General features: G+C 37.8%; 1 protein-coding gene across 2 annotated transcripts in view; it reads right to left on the bottom strand.

The window, feature by feature from the left end:
- smyd1b (SET and MYND domain containing 1b) overlaps positions 1–21,094 on the bottom strand; it is a 29,598-nt gene extending 8,504 nt beyond the window's left edge. Inside the window, exons 1-6 of one of the 2 annotated variants that reach the window (XM_079826959.1) lie at positions 20,938–21,094; positions 11,041–11,217; positions 8,029–8,242; positions 6,413–6,543; positions 5,978–6,016; positions 927–1,125 (exon numbers count right to left, since the gene is read on the bottom strand). In XM_079826959.1, coding sequence (XP_079683085.1) covers positions 927–1,125; positions 5,978–6,016; positions 6,413–6,543; positions 8,029–8,242; positions 11,041–11,217; positions 20,938–21,059 — 882 coding nt within the window. In that variant the 5' untranslated portion in view covers positions 21,060–21,094. The remainder of the gene's footprint in view (positions 1–926; positions 1,126–5,977; positions 6,017–6,412; positions 6,544–8,028; positions 8,243–11,040; positions 11,218–20,937) is intronic. The other variant, XM_079826960.1, reaches the window with a different exon arrangement.
- Positions 21,095–21,390: the final 296 nt, after the last annotated feature.

The raw sequence follows: 21,390 nt of genomic DNA, 5'->3' as shown, positions 1-21,390 counted from the left end.
AAAATCGTAATTTTAAAAGATAATGTTTTAGACCGAGATTTATTTTTGCTGTGGTCAATAACTCACAAGTGTGGTCTATCAATAGCAGGTGGTATTTTGTACAAATGTAGAACGACTACAGTATCATTTCACTTTGAACATAAGCTGCACATTGTTTCTTTTGACCCCATCAGGTGGGACGAAAGTAACACAACAACACAAGCTAGATTTTTTTGGTGCTACTCTTGTTTTTATTAAACATACCTGACTATGACCTTGTTAATATGTAACTGCAAACATATTTTGTCCTTTATCTTTGCAAAAAAGTTATTAAATTACATTTTCATTTTAAATGTTAAAGTTCATCAAATGTTTCAAATGTAATATGACAGTACCAACTTGAATTGTTTAGAATATTTTTCTGTATCTATTTGATAGGTTTTTTTTCAACAGTATGAACAATATGAAAATTTAATTAAATTTGCATAATATGCATTATATATATATAATAGCGGGACAAAAGTAACAAGTGTTACTTTCGTCCCGACAGGAAGTCCTGACAATTAAACACGATACTGAAAAACTCTGAAAAGACAAACCTTCAGGGTGTGTAACAGCACTAAATAACCCGTAGATTGATCATTACTGTGACACATGAAACAAGAAACACAACTTGTAATTAGAACAAAAGTACCGCTTCATTAAATTACTTGCCGTACTTGAAAACTGCATTTCGGACCTAACCGCGGGAAACAACGTTACTTTCATCCCGTGTTACTTTCGCCCCGGTTCTCCCCTAACTCAGATATTTTGTAGTAAATTTGAAAAGTAATGCGTTACTTTACTAGTTACTTGGAAAAAGAAATATTATCACGTAACTCAAGCTACTTGTAATGCGTCACCCCCAACACTGGCACAGTTTGAACGAGCGAGTGAGTAAACTTCACCTTCTCTCCTCCTTCCAGCTCCGCTCCGGCCATCTTCAGGTCGTCTTTGGTCTTGTTGGTGCAGTTTTCGCAGGTGCAGTCGAAGAAGTACTGCTGCTTCAGCAAACGCCGGCGGTCTTCAGACAGGTTGAGATAGTCCACATACGAAACCGTCACTTCGTCTCCAGGGCTGATCTTCCCCAGCGCACGCAGCTCGATCCTGCGACACACACCAGCTCAGTGGGAAACACACACACCACACTACTCTACACACACTCCAGATCAAGTAAGGAGCATAAAGACACTCTGCTAACTAGGCGAAACGGTGGAGTTTTGTATATTGACCCAAAACATGATCATATACAGCATCTTAAAGGATTAGTTCACTTTTAAATAAACTTTTGCTGATCGTTTACTCACCCCGATGTCATCCAAGATGTCCATGTCTTTCTTTCTGCAGTCGAAAAGAAATGAAGGTTTTGGATGAAAACATTCCAGGGTTTTTCTCCATTTAATGGACTTCAATGGGCTCCAAACGGTTCAGGTCCAAATGACAGTTTCAGTGCAGCTTCAAAGGGCTTTAAACGACACCAGATGATGAATAAGTGTCTTATCTAGACAAACCATCAGTTTCTGAGAGAAACCCAGCAGTATTTATGCTATTATTTTACCTCTTATCAGACGAACGTGATCATCTCTGAGCTCCGCCATAACTTCCGCTAAGTGAGGTCAAAATACGAGCGTGGTAATAGATATATCGATAGTAGATGCCTCATTAGTGACTGCACGGATCAGTAGAATGAGGCATCTACTATCTATATATCTATGACCACGCTCGTATTTTGACCTCACTTGCCGGAAGTTATGGCGAAGCTCAGAGATGATCACGCTCGTCTGAAAAGTAAAGTAAAATAAAAGCATAAATACTGCTGGGTTTCTCACAGAAACTGATGGTTTGGCTAGATAAGACACTTATTCATCATCTGGTGTCGTTTAAAGCCCTTTGAAGCTGCACTGAAACTGTCATTTGGACCTTGAACCGTTTGGAGCCCATTGAAGTCCATTATATGGAGAACAATCCTGGACTGTTTTCTTCCAAAACCTTAATTTATTTTCGACTGCAGAAAGAAAGACATGGACATCTTGGATGACGTGGATGAGTAAATTATCAGCAAAAGTTTATTTAAAAGTGAACTAATCCTTTAACTTGATCTGACAGCAGACGGACACACAGTGACACACACACAGACGAGCCTGACAGATGTTCAGAAGGCCGTAAACTCGTGTGTATTTGCATATGAAAGAGGAGATTAGTTGTGGCAGCTGTGAAGACAGAAATGTGCTGGAAGAAACTGTTATTGGGTGTGAAAGAGGTTAGAGGTGACAGCAAACGGACCAACCACCCATCAGCACTCGCCGGACAGTACAGCTCAATTCTGTCATCATTCTGACCTTCTTCAGAACAACACACTACACAATCAAACACACAACATGAGCCGTTGTAAATGATAACAGAATTTTCATTTTTGGGCAAACGATCCTTTTAAAGGTCTTATCTCTGATCTCTTAGCAGTGTTTGATTTGGGGTTTCACCCAGATTCTACCCAGCTAACTGGGAACGTTCTCAGAGCGTTCTGGCAAGGTTATGCACAAACGTTCTCAGTGGAATTCAGAAAAACTGTGATCTCACAATTGGGTTTTTTTCCAGAACTTTTAGACGTCTGACATGAACACATGAACATGCATAATTCTGAGAAAAAAGTATGAATTTATGAGATATAAACGCACAATTGTGAGAAAAAAAACAAAATTTAGCAAAATGGAATGGATTGTTACATTTTTAAATGTAATTAGAACATTCCGAGGATATTCAAAAGTAACGTTCCCATGATGTTCGAAAAATGGAATGTTCGCATAACTTTTCTAAAACATTTAAAAAATGGGGGGGGGGGTTAATGTACAGAAATACATTTTTTATAACTTAATTGGAATGTTCTCAGAACATGAGCACAACACATTTGTTATCCGTCGCTCATGGAACGTTTTGTCCTGAAATGTTTAAGTCAGACGTTTGTTACATTTTTAAATGTTACTACTAAACTTAATTGGAATGCAAAAAAGTCCGAATTGTGAGCTATAAATGCGCAATTGAGAAAAAAGTTGATCAAACGTTCTCCCAGTAACGTCAATAGAACGTTCATTCAATGTTATCTCTTCTCAGAACGTGAGCTTAACACATTATTTATCCGTCGCTCATGGAACGTTTTGTCCTGAAATGTTTTAGTTAGACGTTCGTTACATTTATAAATGTTACTACTAAACTTAATTGGAACACAATTGTGAGAAAACAGTCAGAATTATAAATTGGTTCTCTCAAAGTAGATCCAACGTTCTCCCAGTAACGTCAATAGAACGTTCATTCAATGTTATCTCTTCTCAGAACGTGAGCTTAACACATTATTTATCCATCGCTTATGGAACGTTTTGTCCTGAAGGGTTTAGTTAGACGTTCGTTACATTTTTAAATGTTATAATTTGATTCAGAACATTCAAAAGTAACGTTCCCATAATGCTCGAAAAATGGAATGTTCGCTTATCTTTTCTAAAACATTTAAAAAACTGTATTTTTTTTTACATATAGAAATACTTTTTCTTAACTTAATTGGAACGTTCTCAGAATGTTTGCATAAACTTGTAATAACTTGATTCAGAACATTCTGAGAACATTCAAAAGTAAAGTTCCCATAATTGAGCAAAATGGAATGTTAGCATAACAAGGAATAACTTTTCTAAAACATTTAACATTTCCGAGAACATTAAAAAATTTCATAACGTAATTGGAACGTTCTCAGAACGTTAGCACAACACATTATTTATACATCGCTCATGGAACATTTCAGTTAGCCGTTCGTCTAACGTTTTTAAATGGAACTAGAACATTCTGAGGACATTTAAAAGTACCGTTCCCATCATGTTTGAAAAAAATGTTACGTACAGAAATACAATTTTCATAACTTAATTGGAACGTTCTCAGAATGTTAGCACAACACATTATTTATCCGTCGTTCATGGAACGTTTTGTCCTGAAGCGTTTAGTTAGATGTTCGTTACATTTAAAAATTTTACTACTAAACTTAACTTAATTGGAACGCAATTGTGAGAAAGAAGTCAGAATTATGAATTGGTTGTCTCAAAGTTGATCAAACATTCTCCCAGTAACGTCAATAGAACGTTCATTCAATGTTATCTCTTCTCAGAACGTGAGCACAACACATTATTTATCCGTCGCTCAAGGAATGATTTGTCCTGGAGCGTTTAGTTAGACGTTCATTACATTTAAAAATGTTACTATTTGATTCAGAACATTCAAAAGTAACGTTACCATAATGCTCGAAAAATTGAATGTTCGCATAACTTTTCTAAAACATTTTTAAAATGTTTGTTTTTTTAATGTACAGAAATACAATTTTCATAACTTAATTGGAACATTCTCAGAACGTGAGCACAACACATTATTTATCCGTCGCTCATGGAACGTTTAGTCCTGAAGCGTTGTTAGACGTTCGTTAAATTTTTAAATGTTACTACTGAACTTAATTGGAACACAATTGTGAGAAAAAAGTCAGAATTGAGAGAAAAAAGTCAGAATTGGTTCTCTCAAATTTTATTAAATGTTCTCCCAGTAACGTCAATAGAACGTTCACTCAACGTTATCTTTTCTCAGAAAGTGAGCACAACACATTATTTATCCGTCGCTCATGGAACGTTTTGTCCTGAAACAATAATTTTGCCAAATGGAATGTTCGCATAACTTTTCTAAAACATTTTTTTTTTAATGTACAGAAATAAATGTTTCATAACTTAATTGGAACGTTCTCAGAACGTTAGCACAACACATTATTTATCCGTCGCTCATGGAACGTTTTGTCCTGAAGGGTTTAGTTAGACGGTTGTTACATTTTTAAATGTTACTACTAAACTTAACTTAATTGGAACGCAATTGGGAGGAAAAAAGTCAGAATTGAGAGAAAAAAAGTCTGAATTATGCATTGGTTCTCTCAAAGTTGATCAAATGTTCTCCCATTAACGTCAATAGAACGTTCATTCAACTTTATCTCTTCTAAGAACGTGAGCACAACACATTATTTATCCGTCGCTCATGGAATGTTTTGTCCTGAAGGGTTTAGTTAGACGTTCCTTACATTTAAAAATGTTATAACTTGATTCAGAACATTCAAAAGTAACGTTCCCATAATGCTCGAAAAATTGAATGTTTGCATAGCAATGAATAACTTTTTAAAAACTGGATGTTTTGAACGTTCAGAGAACATTCAGAAATAAAATGTTCTTAACTAAATTGGAACGTTCTCAGAACGTGAGCACAACACATTATTTATCCGTCGCTCATGGAATGTTTCAGTTAGCCGTTCTTCTAACGTTTTTAAATGGAACTAGAACATTCTGAGAACATTCAAAAGTAACATTCCCATAATGTTTGAAAAAAGGAATGTTCGCATAACTTTTCTAAAACATTTTTTTTTTAATGTACAGAAATAAATGTTTCATAACTTAATTGGAACGTTCTCAGAATGTGAGCACATCACATTATTTATCCATCGCTCATGGAACGTTTTGTCCTGAATGGTTTAGTTAGACGTTCGTTACATTTATAAATGTTACTACTGAACTTAATTGGAACACAATTGTGAGAAAAGAGTCTGAATTGTGAGAAAAAAGTCAGAATTGGTTCTCTCCAATTTTATCAAACGTTCTCCCAGTAACGTCAATAGAACGTTCACTCAACGTTATCTTTTCTCAGAAAGTGAGCACAACACATTATTTATCCGTCGCTAATGGAACGTGTTGTCCTGAAGCGTTTAGTTAGACGTTTGTTACATTTTTAAATGTTACTACTGAACTTAATTGGACCGTTCTCAAAAGGAATAGTTGTTAGCTGGGTAGGCTCTCGTGATGGAAGCGGTTCTGTCGGTGTGGTTCGGGTAGTTGATTATTGGGGTGATGGATGGATGTGAGAGAGGAAGATCTGATGGACAGAGGTAGAGCTGACCCACCTCTTCTGAGAGTGATACATAGTATCGACAGCCGACTGACTGAAACACAAAGCAAGAGGCCGTTTGCAGGCAGCTGGATGTACTGATTCTCAGAGGAATGCTAGTGCACTTAAAATTAAAATTACACACAGTCCTGTTGCCTGAGAGCGTCTCATCTGAACATCATGAGTTGAACGTGTTAACACGACAGGAATGCATGTACACACTAACACATCAATGATCTACAGAGGCCACTGTATTGAGGTCAATGCACACATTTCACGGAAACCCTGCATCACATGAGCGGGTTATTCCAGCTTCGGCTGTCCCTTCCCAACTCTTTCAGTTCAAACTCTCACTTCCTCTAGCCATCTTCTCTCGGATTCCTCGCCCACCCACGATACTTTCACCTGGCGGCTCTCACGCTCCTCTCAGAGGATGTGAAGACGAACTTACTTGCCGTGGTTGAGGATGACGGTGCAGTTGGGCCAGCAATCGTGGTTGACCAGACACAGGTTGGGAAACAAACCCACGCCGACCGCCTGCAAACCTCTCTGATCGCTCACCATGAACCCGTTGCAGTTGATCTGCCACACATGGAAGAAGAGTTACAGCCAGTGCTGGGGAAAGCCACTTTGAAAAGTAATGCATTACAATATTTTGTTACTCCCTTAAAAAGTAACTAATTGAGTTACTTTTGCGTTACTTTTTCTCACCTGGGCTGGGCTTGTTTTTGTTTTTTTTATAACTAAAAAAGTTATATTTTTGCAACGGTAAAGACCTCTTCATACCTAAATGTAAATAATAAGGTAAAGATGCAGATTCCCGCATGAACACTAGAGGGCGCAGCTCTGGATAACGGGAGAATAGATGCAGGAGAAAAAAGTTTTACCAATAAAAACAAAAAATTCATCATTCAGATTCATCATCAAAGGTCAGCAGCAAGACATTGGTCAATTAAATATAAAGGTAGATTATGCATGAAAATAGTTGTATTATTTAACATTTAATTATTGGAGGTTTGCATAGTATTCTGATTTAGCATTTGACTGATTTTATTCTTTTTGAGGAGGACAGAATCTTTATTGTGCAAGTGAGATAAATAAATGCTCACGTTTAGTCTAGAACCACAATAACCATCATGTTCACACACACACACACACACACACACACCTCTGCACTAACTCAACATGAGGACAGGAGAGCTGTCAGTCAAATCAATGTGAAAAAGTAACTCAGATATTTTGTTGTAAATTTGAAAAGTAATGCGTTACTTTACTAGTTGCTTGGAAAAAGTAATATTATTACTAGGGCTGTCAAAAGATTAATCGCGATTAATCGCATCCAAAATAAAAGTTTGTGTTTACATAATATATGTGTGTGTACTCTGTTAATTATTATTTATATATAGATACACACACATTCATGTATATATTTAAGAAATGTTTGCATGTATATACATTTATATAATCTATAATATATATAAATATAAATGTTTTATATATAAAAATAATATTTTTTTCTTAAATATATACATGCTTGTGTTTGTATTTATATGTAAATAATAATCGACTCACTGATTCATAATGCTTTGAACCGCTGAATCGACTCACTGATTCATAATGCTTCGAACCGCTGAATCGACTCACTGATTCATAACGCTTCAAACCGCTGAATCGACTCACTGATTCATAACGCTTCGAACCGCTGAATCGACTCACTGATTCATAACGCTTCGAACCGCTGAATCGACTCACTGATTCATAACGCTTCGAACCGCTGAATCGACTCACTGATTGTGTATTTATATATAAATAACAATTAACAGAGTACACACATATATTATGTAAACACAAGCTTTTATTTTGGATGCGATTAATCGCGATTAATCTTTTGACAGCCCTATTAATTACGTAACTCAAGTTACTTGTAATGCGTTACCTGGTAACAGCACACACACACACACACACACACACACACACACACACAAACACACACACACACAACAGCTCCATTGTTTGGAATAATTATGATTTATTTCAGGTTTTGAAAGTCTGTTGAAGTTGACGTACCACTCCGAGGATGTGCGAGACGCTGTCCACTGTGCGTTGTTTGCTGGTGCGAGGCCAGTAGTCGAGGAAATTGTGTATGTCGACTTTGAAGTCCTTCAGGTCATCCCCTACTATGTCGTAGATGTGGTCTTCCAGGTCATCCAGGGTGGTCAGCTGCATATCTGAGACCACACTGCCCTCCTTATCGATACGCCACATGATGCGAGCGGCGAGACTAAACACACACACACGATTGCAGAACATCAGATTTTTCCTTCGTTTCAGAGCATGAACGCTACGTGCAGTTCATGAATGCACCGTGAAATACCCTTAAAACACCAGCATTAATGTGTTCATTCAGACTTTAACATACCACAAGTATTGTGCTGCCCCTCCAAATCAGGTGTGCAACCCCTTCATGGCCACAGGTGTGTAAATCAAGCTCTAGGCCTGCAGACGCTTCTACACACATTAGTGAGAGAATGGGCCGCTCTCAGGAGTGTGTGTGTGTGTGTGTGTGTGTGTGTGTGTGTGTGTGTGTGTGTGTGTGTGTGTGTGTGTGTGTGTGTTCGCTTCTACACACATTAGTGAGAGAATGGGCCGCTCTTAGGAGCTCAGAGAACTCAAGCCTGGGGGCGAACTAATGTTGCTAAATATTCCACGCTCAACTGTTAGTGGGATTATAACAAAGTGGAGGCGATTGGGAACAACAGCAACTCAGCCACATGAGCGGGGTCAGCGCATGCTGAGGGTCACAGAAGTCTCCAAATTTCTACAGAGTCAATAGAGACCTCGTGTGGCCTTCAGATGAGCTCAAGAACAGTGTGTAGAGCTTCATGGAATGGGTTTCCATGGCAGAGCTGCTCATCCAAGCCTTACATCACCAAGTGCAATGCAAAGCCTGGGATGCAGTGGGGTAAAGTGCGCCGCCACTGGACTCTAGAGCAGTGGAGACGTGTTCTCTGAGTGACCAATCACGCTTCTCTGTCTGACAATCCCATGGACGAGTCTGGGTTTGGCGGTTGCCAGGAGAACGGGACTCGCCTGACTGCATTGTGCCAAGTGTAAAGTTTGGTGGAGGGGGGATTATGGGGTGGGGTTGTTTTCTCAGGGGTAGACCCCTTAGTTCCAGTGAAAGGAACTCTTAATGCTTCACCAAGACATTTTGGACAATTTCATGCTCCCGACTTTGTGGGAACAGTTTGGGGACGGCCCCTTCCTGTCCCAGAATGACTGCGCACCAGTGCACACTGATTTAAACCAGCTTAAACCAGATGAACACTGGCTTAAACTAGCTGAACACTGACTTAAACCAACTGAACACTGGCTTAAACCATCTTAAACCAGCTGAACACCGGCTTAAACCAGCTAAGACCAGCTGAACACCGGCTTAAACTAGCTAAACACCGGCTTAAACCAACTGAACACTGGCATAAACCAGCTTAAACCAGCTGAACACCGGCTTAAACCAGCTAAAACCAGCTTAACACCGGTTTAAACTAGCTGAACACCGGCTTAAACCAACTGAACACTGGCTTAAACCATCTTAAACCAGCTGAACACCGGCTTAAACTAGCTGAACACCGGCTTGAACCAACTGAACACTGGCTAAAACCAACTTAAACCAGCTGAACACTGGCTTAAACCAGCTAAAACCAGCTGAACACCGGCTTAAACCAGCAGAACACCGGCTTAAACTATCTGAACACCGGCTTAAACCAGCTAGGACCACCTGAACACTGGCTTAAACCATCTGAACACTGGCTTAAACCAGCTTAAACCAGCTGAACACTGGCTTAAACTAGCCGAACACCGGCTTAAACCAACTGAACACTGACTTAAACCAGCTTAAACCAGCTGAACACCAGCTTAAACCATCTTAAACCAGCTGAACACCAGCTTAAACCATCTTAAACCAGCTAAACACCAGCTTAAACCAGCTAAAATCAGCTGAACACCATCTTAAACCAGCTTAAACCAGCTGAAAACCAGCTTAAACCAGCCAAAATCAGCTGAACACCAGTTTAAACCAGCTTAAAACCAGCTTAAACCAGCTAAAATCAGCTGAACACCAGCTTAAACCATCTTAAACCAGCTGAACACCAGCTTAAACCATCTTAAACCAGCTAAACACCAGCTTAAACCAGCCAAAATCAGCTGAACACCAGTTTAAACCAGCTTAAAACCAGCTTAAACCAGCTAAAATCAGCTGAACACCAGCTTAAACCATCTTAAACCAGCTGAACACCAGCTTAAACCATCTTAAACCAGCTAAACACCAGCTTAAACCAGCTAAAATCAGATGAACACCATCTTAAACCAGCTTAAACCAGCTGAAAACCAGCTTAAACCAGCCAAAATCAGCTGAACACCAGTTTAAACCAGCTTAAAACCAGCTTAAACCAGTTAAAATCAGCTGAACACCAGCTTAACCCAGCTGAAAACCAGCTTAAACCAGCTAAAATCAGCTGAACACCAGCTTAAACCAGCTGAAAACCAGCTTAAACCAGCTAAAATCAGCTGAACACCAGCTTAAACCAGCTGAAAACCAGCTTAAACCAGCTGAACACCAGCTTAAACCAGTTGAACACCAGCTTAAACCAGCTAAAACCAACTGAACATCAGTTAAAACTACCTAAACAACGGCTTAAACTAGTTGAACAGCATCTTAAACCAATTGAACACTGTCTTAAACCAGTTTAAACCAGCTGAACAGCATCTTAAACCTGCTTAAACCACAAAAGCGTCTCCATAAAGACATGGATGAGGAGTTTGGTGTGGAGGAACTTGAGTCCTGAGCTCAACCCGATAGAACAGCTTTGGGCTGAATTAGAGCGGAGACTGAGAGCCAGGCCTTCTCCAACATCACTAATGAAGAATCCCCATAAACACACTCCTAAACCTGGAGGAAAGCCTTCCCAGGGTGGCCGACTCCATATTAAACTCTACAGATGAAGAATGGGAATGTGCAGGTGAAGGGGCGGCACAACACTTTGGGTGAACTGGACCTCTGGGAAGTGTTTGGGCTCCTACCGGACGTTCTCACTGGGCGCTTTGCCGTAGCTCTTGATGGCAGCACACTCTTGTTTGTGTTCTTCCCAGGCGGCGCGCTGGCACGTGCGGTCGCAGTACTGGGCAAACCTGCACTGCCCACAGCGCTGGAGCTTCTCCTGGCGCCGGTAACAGCTGTGGCAGACGTTGGAGACGTGACTGGACGACAAACAACACACATAGTAGCGTTAGATTCGGTCAAACACACTCAAAAGAGCATGTTGGGTCATATTTCAGGCTCTTTCCCCCCCTCCAACTTAAAGGGTTAGTTCACCCAAAAATGAAAATTCTGTCATTAATGACTGAGCCTCATGTGGTTGGACACCCGTCAGACCTCCGTTCATCTTCAGACACAAATGAAGATATTTTAGTGTAAATCTGATGCTCTGAAAGGCCTCCATTGGCTCAATGCACTTTACACTCTCAAGACCCTTAAAAGACACTAAAGACTAAAGTTACAAAGTCCATCTCACTACAGCGGCTCTACAATAACTTTATGAAGACGAGAATAGTTTTTGTGCGCAAAAAAAACCTAAATAACAACTTAGTGATGACGATTTCAAAACACGGCATCATGAAGCTTTGAAGCGTTATGAATCAGTGAGTCGATTCAGCGGTTCAGAGCGTTATGAATCAGTGAGTCGATTCAGCGGTTCAGAGCGTTATGAATCAGTGAGTCGATTCAGCGGTTCAGAGCGTTATGAATCAGTGAGTCGATTCAGCGGTTCAGAGCGTTATGAATCAGTGAGCCGAATCATGATTCAGATCGCGTGTCAAACCGCCAAACTGCTGAAATCATGTGACTTTGGCGATTCAAACCGCTGAATCGACTCACTAATTCATAACGCTCTGAACTGCTGAATCGACTCACTGATTCATAACGCTCTGAACCGCTGAATCGACTCACTGATTCATAACGCTCTGAACCGCTGAATCGACTCACTGATTCATAACGCTCTGAACCGCTGAATCGACTCACTGATTCATAACGCTCTGAACCGCTGAATCGACTCACTGATTCATAACGCTTCGAAGCTTCATGATGCCGTGTTTTGAAATCGTCATCACTATATAAGTCGTTATTTAGGGTTTTTTTGTGCACAAAAACTATTCTCGTCTTCATAAAGTTATTGTAGAACCACTGTAGTGAGATGGACTTTGTAACTTTAGTCTTTAGTGTCTTTTAAGGGTCTTGAGAGTGTAAAGTGCATTGAGCCAATGGAGGCCTTTCAGAGCATCAGATTTACACTAAAATATCTTCATTTGTGTCTGAAGATGAACGGAGGTCTGACGGGTGTCCAACCACATGAGGCTCAGTCATTAATGACAGAATTTACATTTTTGGGTGAACTAACCCTTTAAAGGAACACTTTACTGTTTTTAGAAATAGGGCTTATTCAACATCTTTCCTACATTTAGATATGTGGGCAAATGCATTTTTGTCTCAGTGCAGGAATTGTTTTAGTTTGGCAGGGTCGCCGCTAGCTTAGCTTAGCATAACGAATGCAATCCTATGTTGCCAGCTAGCATGTCCTGAGTAAAAGTGATCCAAAAAAAAAAAAACCCCCATCTAATTACTTCTTGTGGCCTGCGTATATTCACAACGAGTACAAATAGCGATGCAGATTAAGACTAGCGATTTCCTAGACAGATATTAACTTGGGACTATATAATGGGGAAGCAGAGACGAAGCACTGCTACTTGGGCGTAGAGATATCACATGAAATCAAAGTTTTGGGATTTCATGTGTTGCGTGAAATCTCTGCGCCCAAGTAGCAGTGCTTCGCCTGAAATGTGCGAATACGCAGGCCACAAGAAGTAATAAGGTGGGTTTTTTTTTTTTGGATCACTTTTACTCGGGACATGCTAGCTGACAACATAGGATTGCATTCATTATGCTAAGCTAAGCTAGCGGCGACCCTGCCAAACTAAAACAATGCATGCACTGAGACAAAAATGCATTTGCCCACATATCTAAATGTAGGAAAGAAGTTGAATAAGCCCTATTTCTAAAAACATCACAAGTTACATCACATATATTTGTCCTTGCATTACAGGTCAACATAGCATTTCATGCTGAATCGTCCAAATCCTATTTTTATATCTCATGTGCAAATTGGAAACTGATTCTTCATGGTGAGCAAATAAAATGTCTCACTTCTTATCCTAAATGGCTCGGATCTAATCTGGATTTAGTGTTTTTTAAGGCTCTGGAACCGCCACAGCAGTTATCTCCCGCTCTGGAGGTTAAATATAGATTATCAACAGCAGATCACGCCCCAGATTCAGCTGGTATTTAAAGCTCAATCATAATCAAGAGCATCTCTGATATACATTCTTACTTGAAAAGGTTCGATATGGAACTAAAGGCTTCCGTTTGACATTTCATAGAGGATCAGTTTATGGATATAGCTTTAATTAATTCATTTTGATTACATTTAATGAATTAAGCCGCTCGTAAACATACTTTATCACTAGAATAAAATGAAAGAACTCATTAAAAATGAAAGTATTACCTATGGTCTTTGTAGCTTTTTAGAGTCTAGAACCCTATATAGAGTTCTCAATAGAATCTACTATCATAGTTTTAAGTAATATTTTACATTGAAAGCAATCTGCTAGATTTAACTTTATATTTTCCGTTTTCATTAGAAATTTAGTTAAAGTTTTACAAATTTTGTTGTGTTTTTGTCATTATTACATAAATATGTCTATATACGCTCAATAAAATATATGCATTTAAATTAATAGTTAAATTGAACAATTCTTACATATTTTAATTTAATAATTGATTAAGAATTGTTAAATGATTCAAGTAAAACATATAAGGATTATTCCATTTAATTTTATGGGATTTTACTATTAATTGAAATCTGTGAATATTAAAAAAGTGTATTATTTATTTATTTTATTTCAGTTTTAGTTATTTTAGTACATCAAGTTAAACTAAATGAAAATGAGGTTATTTTGGCAACTATCTTTATTTACTTTATTTCATTTAAACACACAATACAATGATCAAATGCTAGTGTAACTTTACTAATGATGTTTTCCTCTAAGTCTCGAAATGTTCTTAAATCAAGATGAAAAATGACTAAAGATATTAAGTTATTAAGAAATGAAGTGAGTTTGTGCTAAAAACAAGAGCAAATTATTGTTGCAGGTGACTTTAATCACTCAAACTTAAAGTCAGTGCTACCCAAGTTTCACCAGCATGTTTCCTGCCACACCAGAGGAAACAAAACCTTAGACCATGTTTACACAAACATGGCCGGAGCTTACGTTGCGACACCCCTCCCCCACCTGGGACAGTCAGATCACCTCTCTTTGTTTCTCAGACCCAAATATTCACCCCTCATCAACCGCGTGAAGCCATCAATGAAAACCATCAAGGTGTGGCCTGCGGGGGCAGACTCCACACTCCAGGAAAGGTTTCTAAACACAGACTGGAGTATGTTTGCTTCTCAAGCCACCAGTGGCGCTCACACGGACATTGACTCCTACACCTCCTCAGTATTGGATCATATCAATACCACCATCGACAGTGTTACAACCCAGAAACAGATCACCACATACCCAAATCAGAAGCCTTGGATGAACAGGGAAGTACGACTCCTGCTGAAGTCACGCAATACTGCCTTCAGATCAGGAGATGCACAAGCCTACAGCGCATCCAGGGCAAACCTGAAGAGGGGCATCAAAAAGGCCAAGCACTGCTACAAGCTTAAGATTGAGGGTCACTTTTCCAACTCTGACCCTCGACGCATGTGGCAGGGCATCCAGGCCATCAGTGACTACAAACCCCCCCACTCCACCCCCGCAGCCACTGATGTCAACTTCCTGAATGAGCTAAATTACTTTTATGCTCGTTTTGAAAGAGACAACAGAGAAACTGCCACCAAGCTCAAACCCTCAGATGACCACCCACCAATCACACTCTCCACCACAGATGTCTGCAAGGCACTGAGCCGGATCAGCGCGCACAAGGCTGCTGGACCAGACAACATCCCTGGACGTGTGCTCAGGGCATGTGCGGAGCAGCTCGCTGGGGTTTTTACAGACATTTTCAACCTGTCTCTCGCCCAAGCAGCTGTACCATCATGCTTTAAACGCACTTCCATTGTGCCAGTGCCGAAACACTCCAGCCCGAGGTGCCCTAATGACTACCGCCCTGTAGCACTCACACCCATCATTATGAAGTGCTTTGAGCGGCTGGTCCTGGAACACCTAAAAGACTCTATACCATCCACATTGGACTCACACCAGTTTGCCTACCGCAGCAATAGGAGCACAGAGGATGCCGTTTCCATGGCACTGCACTCTGTGCTCACCCATCTGGACAGTAAAAACACTTACGCACGCATGCTGTTTGTTGACTTCAGCTCAGCATTCAACACTGTCATCCCATCCAAGTTAATTGCCAAACTTGGAGACCTGGGCATCAACACTTCAATGTGCAACTGGATTTTGGACTTCCTAACTGACAGACCCCAGAATGTTCGATCAGGATCCACCTGCTCCACATCCATCACTCTTAACACTGGTGTACCACAGGGCTGTGTGCTAAGTCCGTTTCTCTACTCCCTCTTCACCGCCGACTGCAAGCCTGTGTATGGAACTAATTCCATCGTCAAGTTTGCGGACGACACTACGGTGATTGGTCTCATCAGCAACAACGATGAGACTGCCTACAGGGAAGAGATCCAGCACCTGGCCACATGGTGCGCTGATAATAACCTGCTCCTCAACACCACCAAAACGAAGGAGCTCATTGTGGACTTCAGGAAGGAGTCAAGAGGCACACACGACACCATCCACATCAATGGAATGGCTGTTGAGCGTGTCTCCAGTTTCAAGTTCCTGGGGACCCACATCTCGGCGGACATGTCGTGGACGACCAACACCTCCAGCCTGGTCAAGAAGGCTCACCAGCGCCTCTTCTTCCTGAGGACACTGAGGAAGAATCAGCTCTCCTCGGCTATCCTGGTGAACTTCTACCGCTGCGCAATAGAAAGCATCCTGACCAACTGTGTGGCAGTGTGGTATGGGAGCTGCTCTGTTGCGGAGCGCAAGGCACTGCAGCGGGTGGTGAAAACTGCCCAGCGCATCACAGGGACTCCACTGCCTGCCATCGAACACATCCAGAGGAAACGCTGCCTGCATCGAGCTCGCAGCATCCTCAAGGACTCCTCTCACCCAGCCCACAGACTGTTTTCTCTCCTGCCCTCCGGCAGGCGTTTCAGGATCCACCGGACCAGGACCAGCAGACTAAAGAACAGTTTTTTCCCCAGAGCTGTCTCTTTATTGAACTCAAACCCCCGTTGATCCACTTCCCTCATAAACTGCGAACTCTCCTACCTCACATCTGCCTTCACTTTGTTATTTGCACTACTGACTGTTTATTACAGTAACAACTGTTTACTTATGCATTCTGCACCACCATACCGTAACTGGATTATGCTCATCTGCACTGCCGACTGTATTTACAGTAACAATGTTTACATTTGCATTTTGCACCGTACTTCTAACTGTAATATGCAACCACTTTCCACTGCACTTTTACACTTTCTTTCGGATAGCTCTGTCCATAATTTATTGTACTAACTTAATCCACTGCTATATTCCTCATATTAGCCTAACATATTATTGTATACCTCTAACTGTAAAATTCTGTTCAAGTAATAACCGTCTGTATATTTATTCATAGTACATAGTCACCTGTAAATTCTGTTTATAGTAATAGCCATCTGTATATTTATTCATAGTACATATTCACCTGTAAATTCTGTTTATAGTAATAGCCATCTGTATATTTATTCATAGTACATATTCACCTGTAAATTCTGTTTATAGTAATAGCCATCTGTATATTTATTCACTGTATATATTCATCTGTAAATTCAGTTCTACTTATAGTAATAACCATCTCTCTACTTATACATATTTATATATATTCAGAACATTTTTATGTCCTGCACTTACGCAACCATTGTATATATCCTGCACTTGCTGCTATTGCACTTCTGGTTAGACCTAAACTGCATTTCGTTGCCTTGTACTTGTACTTGTGTAATGACAATAAAGTTGAATCTAATCTAATCTAATCTAATCTAAAATATCAGCCAATGGAGTCAGAAAAATAAACTTGTGTTCACTTTGAATTGAGTTTTTTTTCTGACTCCCTTTATATTCATCAAAGAATTTTTGGTAAAAAGTCAAATTAGACAAATTATTTAAAAAAGTCTAAATTATGACAAAAAAAACTTAATTATGACATCATAAGTCAAAATTTAAACCGAAATCATGACGTGAAGTCAAATTTATTACTTAAAAATGTCAAAATTCTGACATAAAAAGATAAATTATGACATTATAAGTCAAAATTAAACCAAAATCATGACGTAAAGTCAAAATTATTACTTAAAAAGTCCAAATTATGACAAAAAGTAAATTATGACATTATAAGTCAAAATTAAACCAAAATCATGACGTAAAGTCAAAATTATTACTTAAAAAGTCCAAATTATGACATAAAAACTAAATTATGACATTATAAGTCAAAATTTAAACCGAAATCATGACGTAAAGTCAAAATTATTACTTAAAAATGTCAAAATTCTGACATAAAAAGATAAATTATGACATTATAAGTCAAAGTTTAAACCGAAATCATGACGTAAAGTCAAAATAATTACGTAAAAAGTGCAAATTCTGACGTAAAAAACTAAATTATGACATTATAAGTCAAAATTTTTACCGAAATCATGACGTAAAGTCAAAATTATAACTTAAAAAGTCAAAATTCTGATATAAAAAACTAAATTATGACATTACAAGTCCAAATTTAAACTGAAATCATGACGTAAAGTCAAAATTATTACGTAAAAAGTCAAAAATTCTGATATAAAAAAGTAAATTATGACATTATAAGTCAAAATTTTAACCGAAATCATGACGTAAAGTCAAAATTATTACGTAAAAAGTCAAAATTCTGATATAAAAAACTGAATTATGACACAATAAGTCGAAATTTAAACTGAAATCATGACGTTAAGTCAAAATTATGTAGAAAGTCAAAATTCTGATATAAAAAACTAAATTATGACATTACAAGTCAAAATTTAAACTGAAATCATGACGTAAAGTTAAAATTAGTACTCAAAAAGTCCAAATTATGACATAAAAAACTGAATTATGACACAATAAGTCGAAATTTAAACTTAAATCATGACGTAAAGACCAAATTATAATTTAAAAAGTCCAAATTCTGATATAAAAAACTAAATTCTGACATTACAAGTCAAAATTTAAACCAAAATCATGACGTAAAGTCAAAATGATTACGTAAAAAGTCAAAATTCTGACATAAAAACGAATTTGACATTATAAGTCAAAATTTAAACTGAAATCGTGACGTAAAGTCAAAATTATAACTTAAAAAGTCCAAATTCTGATATAAAAAACTGAATTATGACACAATAAGTCGAAATTTAAACTGAAATCATGACGTAAAGTCAAAATTATTACTTCAAAAGTCCAAATTCTGATATAAAAAACTGAATTATGACACAATAAGTCGAAATTTAAACTGAAATCATGACGTAAAGTCCAAATTATAACTTAAAAAGTCCAAATTCTGATATAAAAAAACTAAATTCTGACATTACAAGTCAAAATTTAAACCGAAATCATGACGTAAAGTCAAAATTATTACTTCCAAAGTCCAAATTATGACATAAAAAACTGAATCATGTACAATAAGTCGAAATTTAAACTGAAATCATGACGTAAAGTCCAAATTATAACTTAAAAAGTCAAAATTCTGATATAAAAAACTAAATTCTGACATTACAAGTCAAAATTTAAACCGAAATCATGACGTAAAGTCAAAATTATTACTTCAAAAGTCAAAATTCTGATATAAAAAACTAAATTCTGACATTACAAGTCAAAATTTAAACCGAAATCATGACGTAAAGTCAAAATTATTACTTCAAAAGTCCAAATTCTGATATAAAAAACTGAATTATGACACTAAGTCGAAATTTAAACTGAAATTATGACGTAAAGTCAAAATTATAACTTAAAAAGTCCAAATTCTGATATAAAAAACTAAATTCTGACATTACAAGTCGAAATTTAAACCGAAATCATGACGTAAAGTCAAAATTATTACTTCAAAAGTCCAAATTCTGACATAAAAAACTGAATTATGACACAATAAGTCGAAATTTAAACTGAAATCATGACGTAAAGTCAAAATTATAACTTAAAAAGTCCAAATTCTGATATAAAAAAACTAAATTCTGACATTACAAGTCAAAATTTAAACCGAAATCATGACGTAAAGTTAAAATTATAACTTAAAAAGTCCAAATTATGACATAAAAACGAATTTATGACATTATAAGTCAAAATTTAGACCGAAATCATGACGTAAAGTCAAAATTATTACTTCAAAAGTTCAAATTCTGATATAAAAAAACTGAATTATGACACTAAGTCGAAATTTAAACTGAAATTATGACGTAAAGTCAAAATTATTACTTCAAAAGTCCAAATTCTGACATAAAAAACTGAATTATGACACAATAAGTTGAAATTTAAACTGAAATCATGACGTAAAGTCAAAATTATAACTTAAAAAGTCCAAATTCTGATATAAAAAAACTAAATTCTGACATTACAAGTCAAAATTTAAACCGAAATCATGACGTAAAGTCAAAATTATTACTTCAAAAGTCCAAATTCTGACATAAAAAACTGAATTATGACACAATAAGTCGAAATTTAAACTGAAATCATGACGTAAAGTCAAAATTATAACTTAAAAAGTCCAAATTCTGATATAAAAAAACTAAATTCTGATATTACAAGTCAAAATTTAAACCGAAATCATGACGTAAAGTCAAAATTATAACTTAAAAAGTCCAAATTATGACATAAAAACGAATTTATGACATTATAAGTCAAAATTTAGACCGAAATCATGACGTAAAGTCAAAATTATTACTTCAAAAGTCCAAATTCTGATATAAAAAACTGAATTATGACACTAAGTCGAAATTTAAACTGAAATTATGACGTAAAGTCAAAATTATAACTTAAAAAGTCCAAATTCTGATATAAAAAACTAAATTCTGACATTACAAGTCGAAATTTAAACCGAAATCATGACGTAAAGTCAAAATTATTACTTCAAAAGTCCAAATTCTGACATAAAAAACTGAATTATGACACAATAAGTCGAAATTTAAACTGAAATCATGACGTAAAGTCAAAATTATAACTTAAAAAGTCCAAATTCTGATATAAAAAAACTAAATTCTGACATTACAAGTCAAAATTTAAACCGAAATCATGACGTAAAGTCAAAATTATAACTTAAAAAGTCCAAATTATGACATAAAAACGAATTTATGACATTATAAGTCAAAATTTAGACCGAAATCATGACGTAAAGTCAAAATTATTACGTAAAAAGTCAAAATTCTGACATAAAAAACTGAATTATGACACAATAAATCGAAATTTAAACCGAAATCATGATATAAAGTCAAAATTATTACGTAAAAAGTCAAAATTCTGACATAAAAAACTGAATTATGACACAATAAATCGAAATTTAAACCGAAATCATGACGTAAAGTCAAAATTATTACGTAAAAAGTCAAAATTCTGACATAAAAAACTGAATTATGACACAATAAATCGAAATTTAAACCGAAATCATGACGTAAAGTCAAAATTATTACGTAAAAAGTCAAAATTCTGACATAAAAAACTGAATTATGACACAATAAGTCGAAATTTAAACCGAAATCATGATATAAAGTCAAATCTATTTCTTCAGAAGTCCTGCTGCCTGAAGGCTGTCACCTGTCGAACACCACAGAAGCCAGAGGGGGTTCAGCGAACAGGACGTCCCCAGCCCAGAGCTCTCTGCTGGCCCGCAGGCCTCGGCCTTTCCCCGGAGAGTCGAACACTTCCACACACTCCATGTCTTCTGCAGTCCGCTTCTCTCTGGCAGCTGGACTCACCCGCTCGCACTAAAATAGCCCAGCCCTCCAGCCGTACCATGTTGGGGTTCAGAGGGGGGTGTGGAGGAGAAGTGTGGGACGGCAGAGGGCCCGTCCTGAGTCCAGACCCACAGGTTAATGCAGGAAACAGAGACGGGGTCATGCAACAATCACAGCTGTCCGAGGGTTCACACTCTCTGAGGTGGCACACGTTTGCACACACTTCACATGTGTGTGTTCACCTCGCCCTGAGAGCCGCCTTTGGGGTATTTTTGTCCCTCAGTTGGAGCCGCCACTCAAGAGAGGAGAACGG

Source organism: Gobio gobio (assembly GCF_949357685.1).
Source record: "Gobio gobio genome assembly, chromosome: 10".
NCBI lineage: Eukaryota > Metazoa > Chordata > Actinopteri > Cypriniformes > Gobionidae > Gobio > Gobio gobio.
The sequence above is the reverse complement of the archived record's forward strand: the minus strand, read 5'-3'. Positions and strand labels throughout refer to the sequence as shown.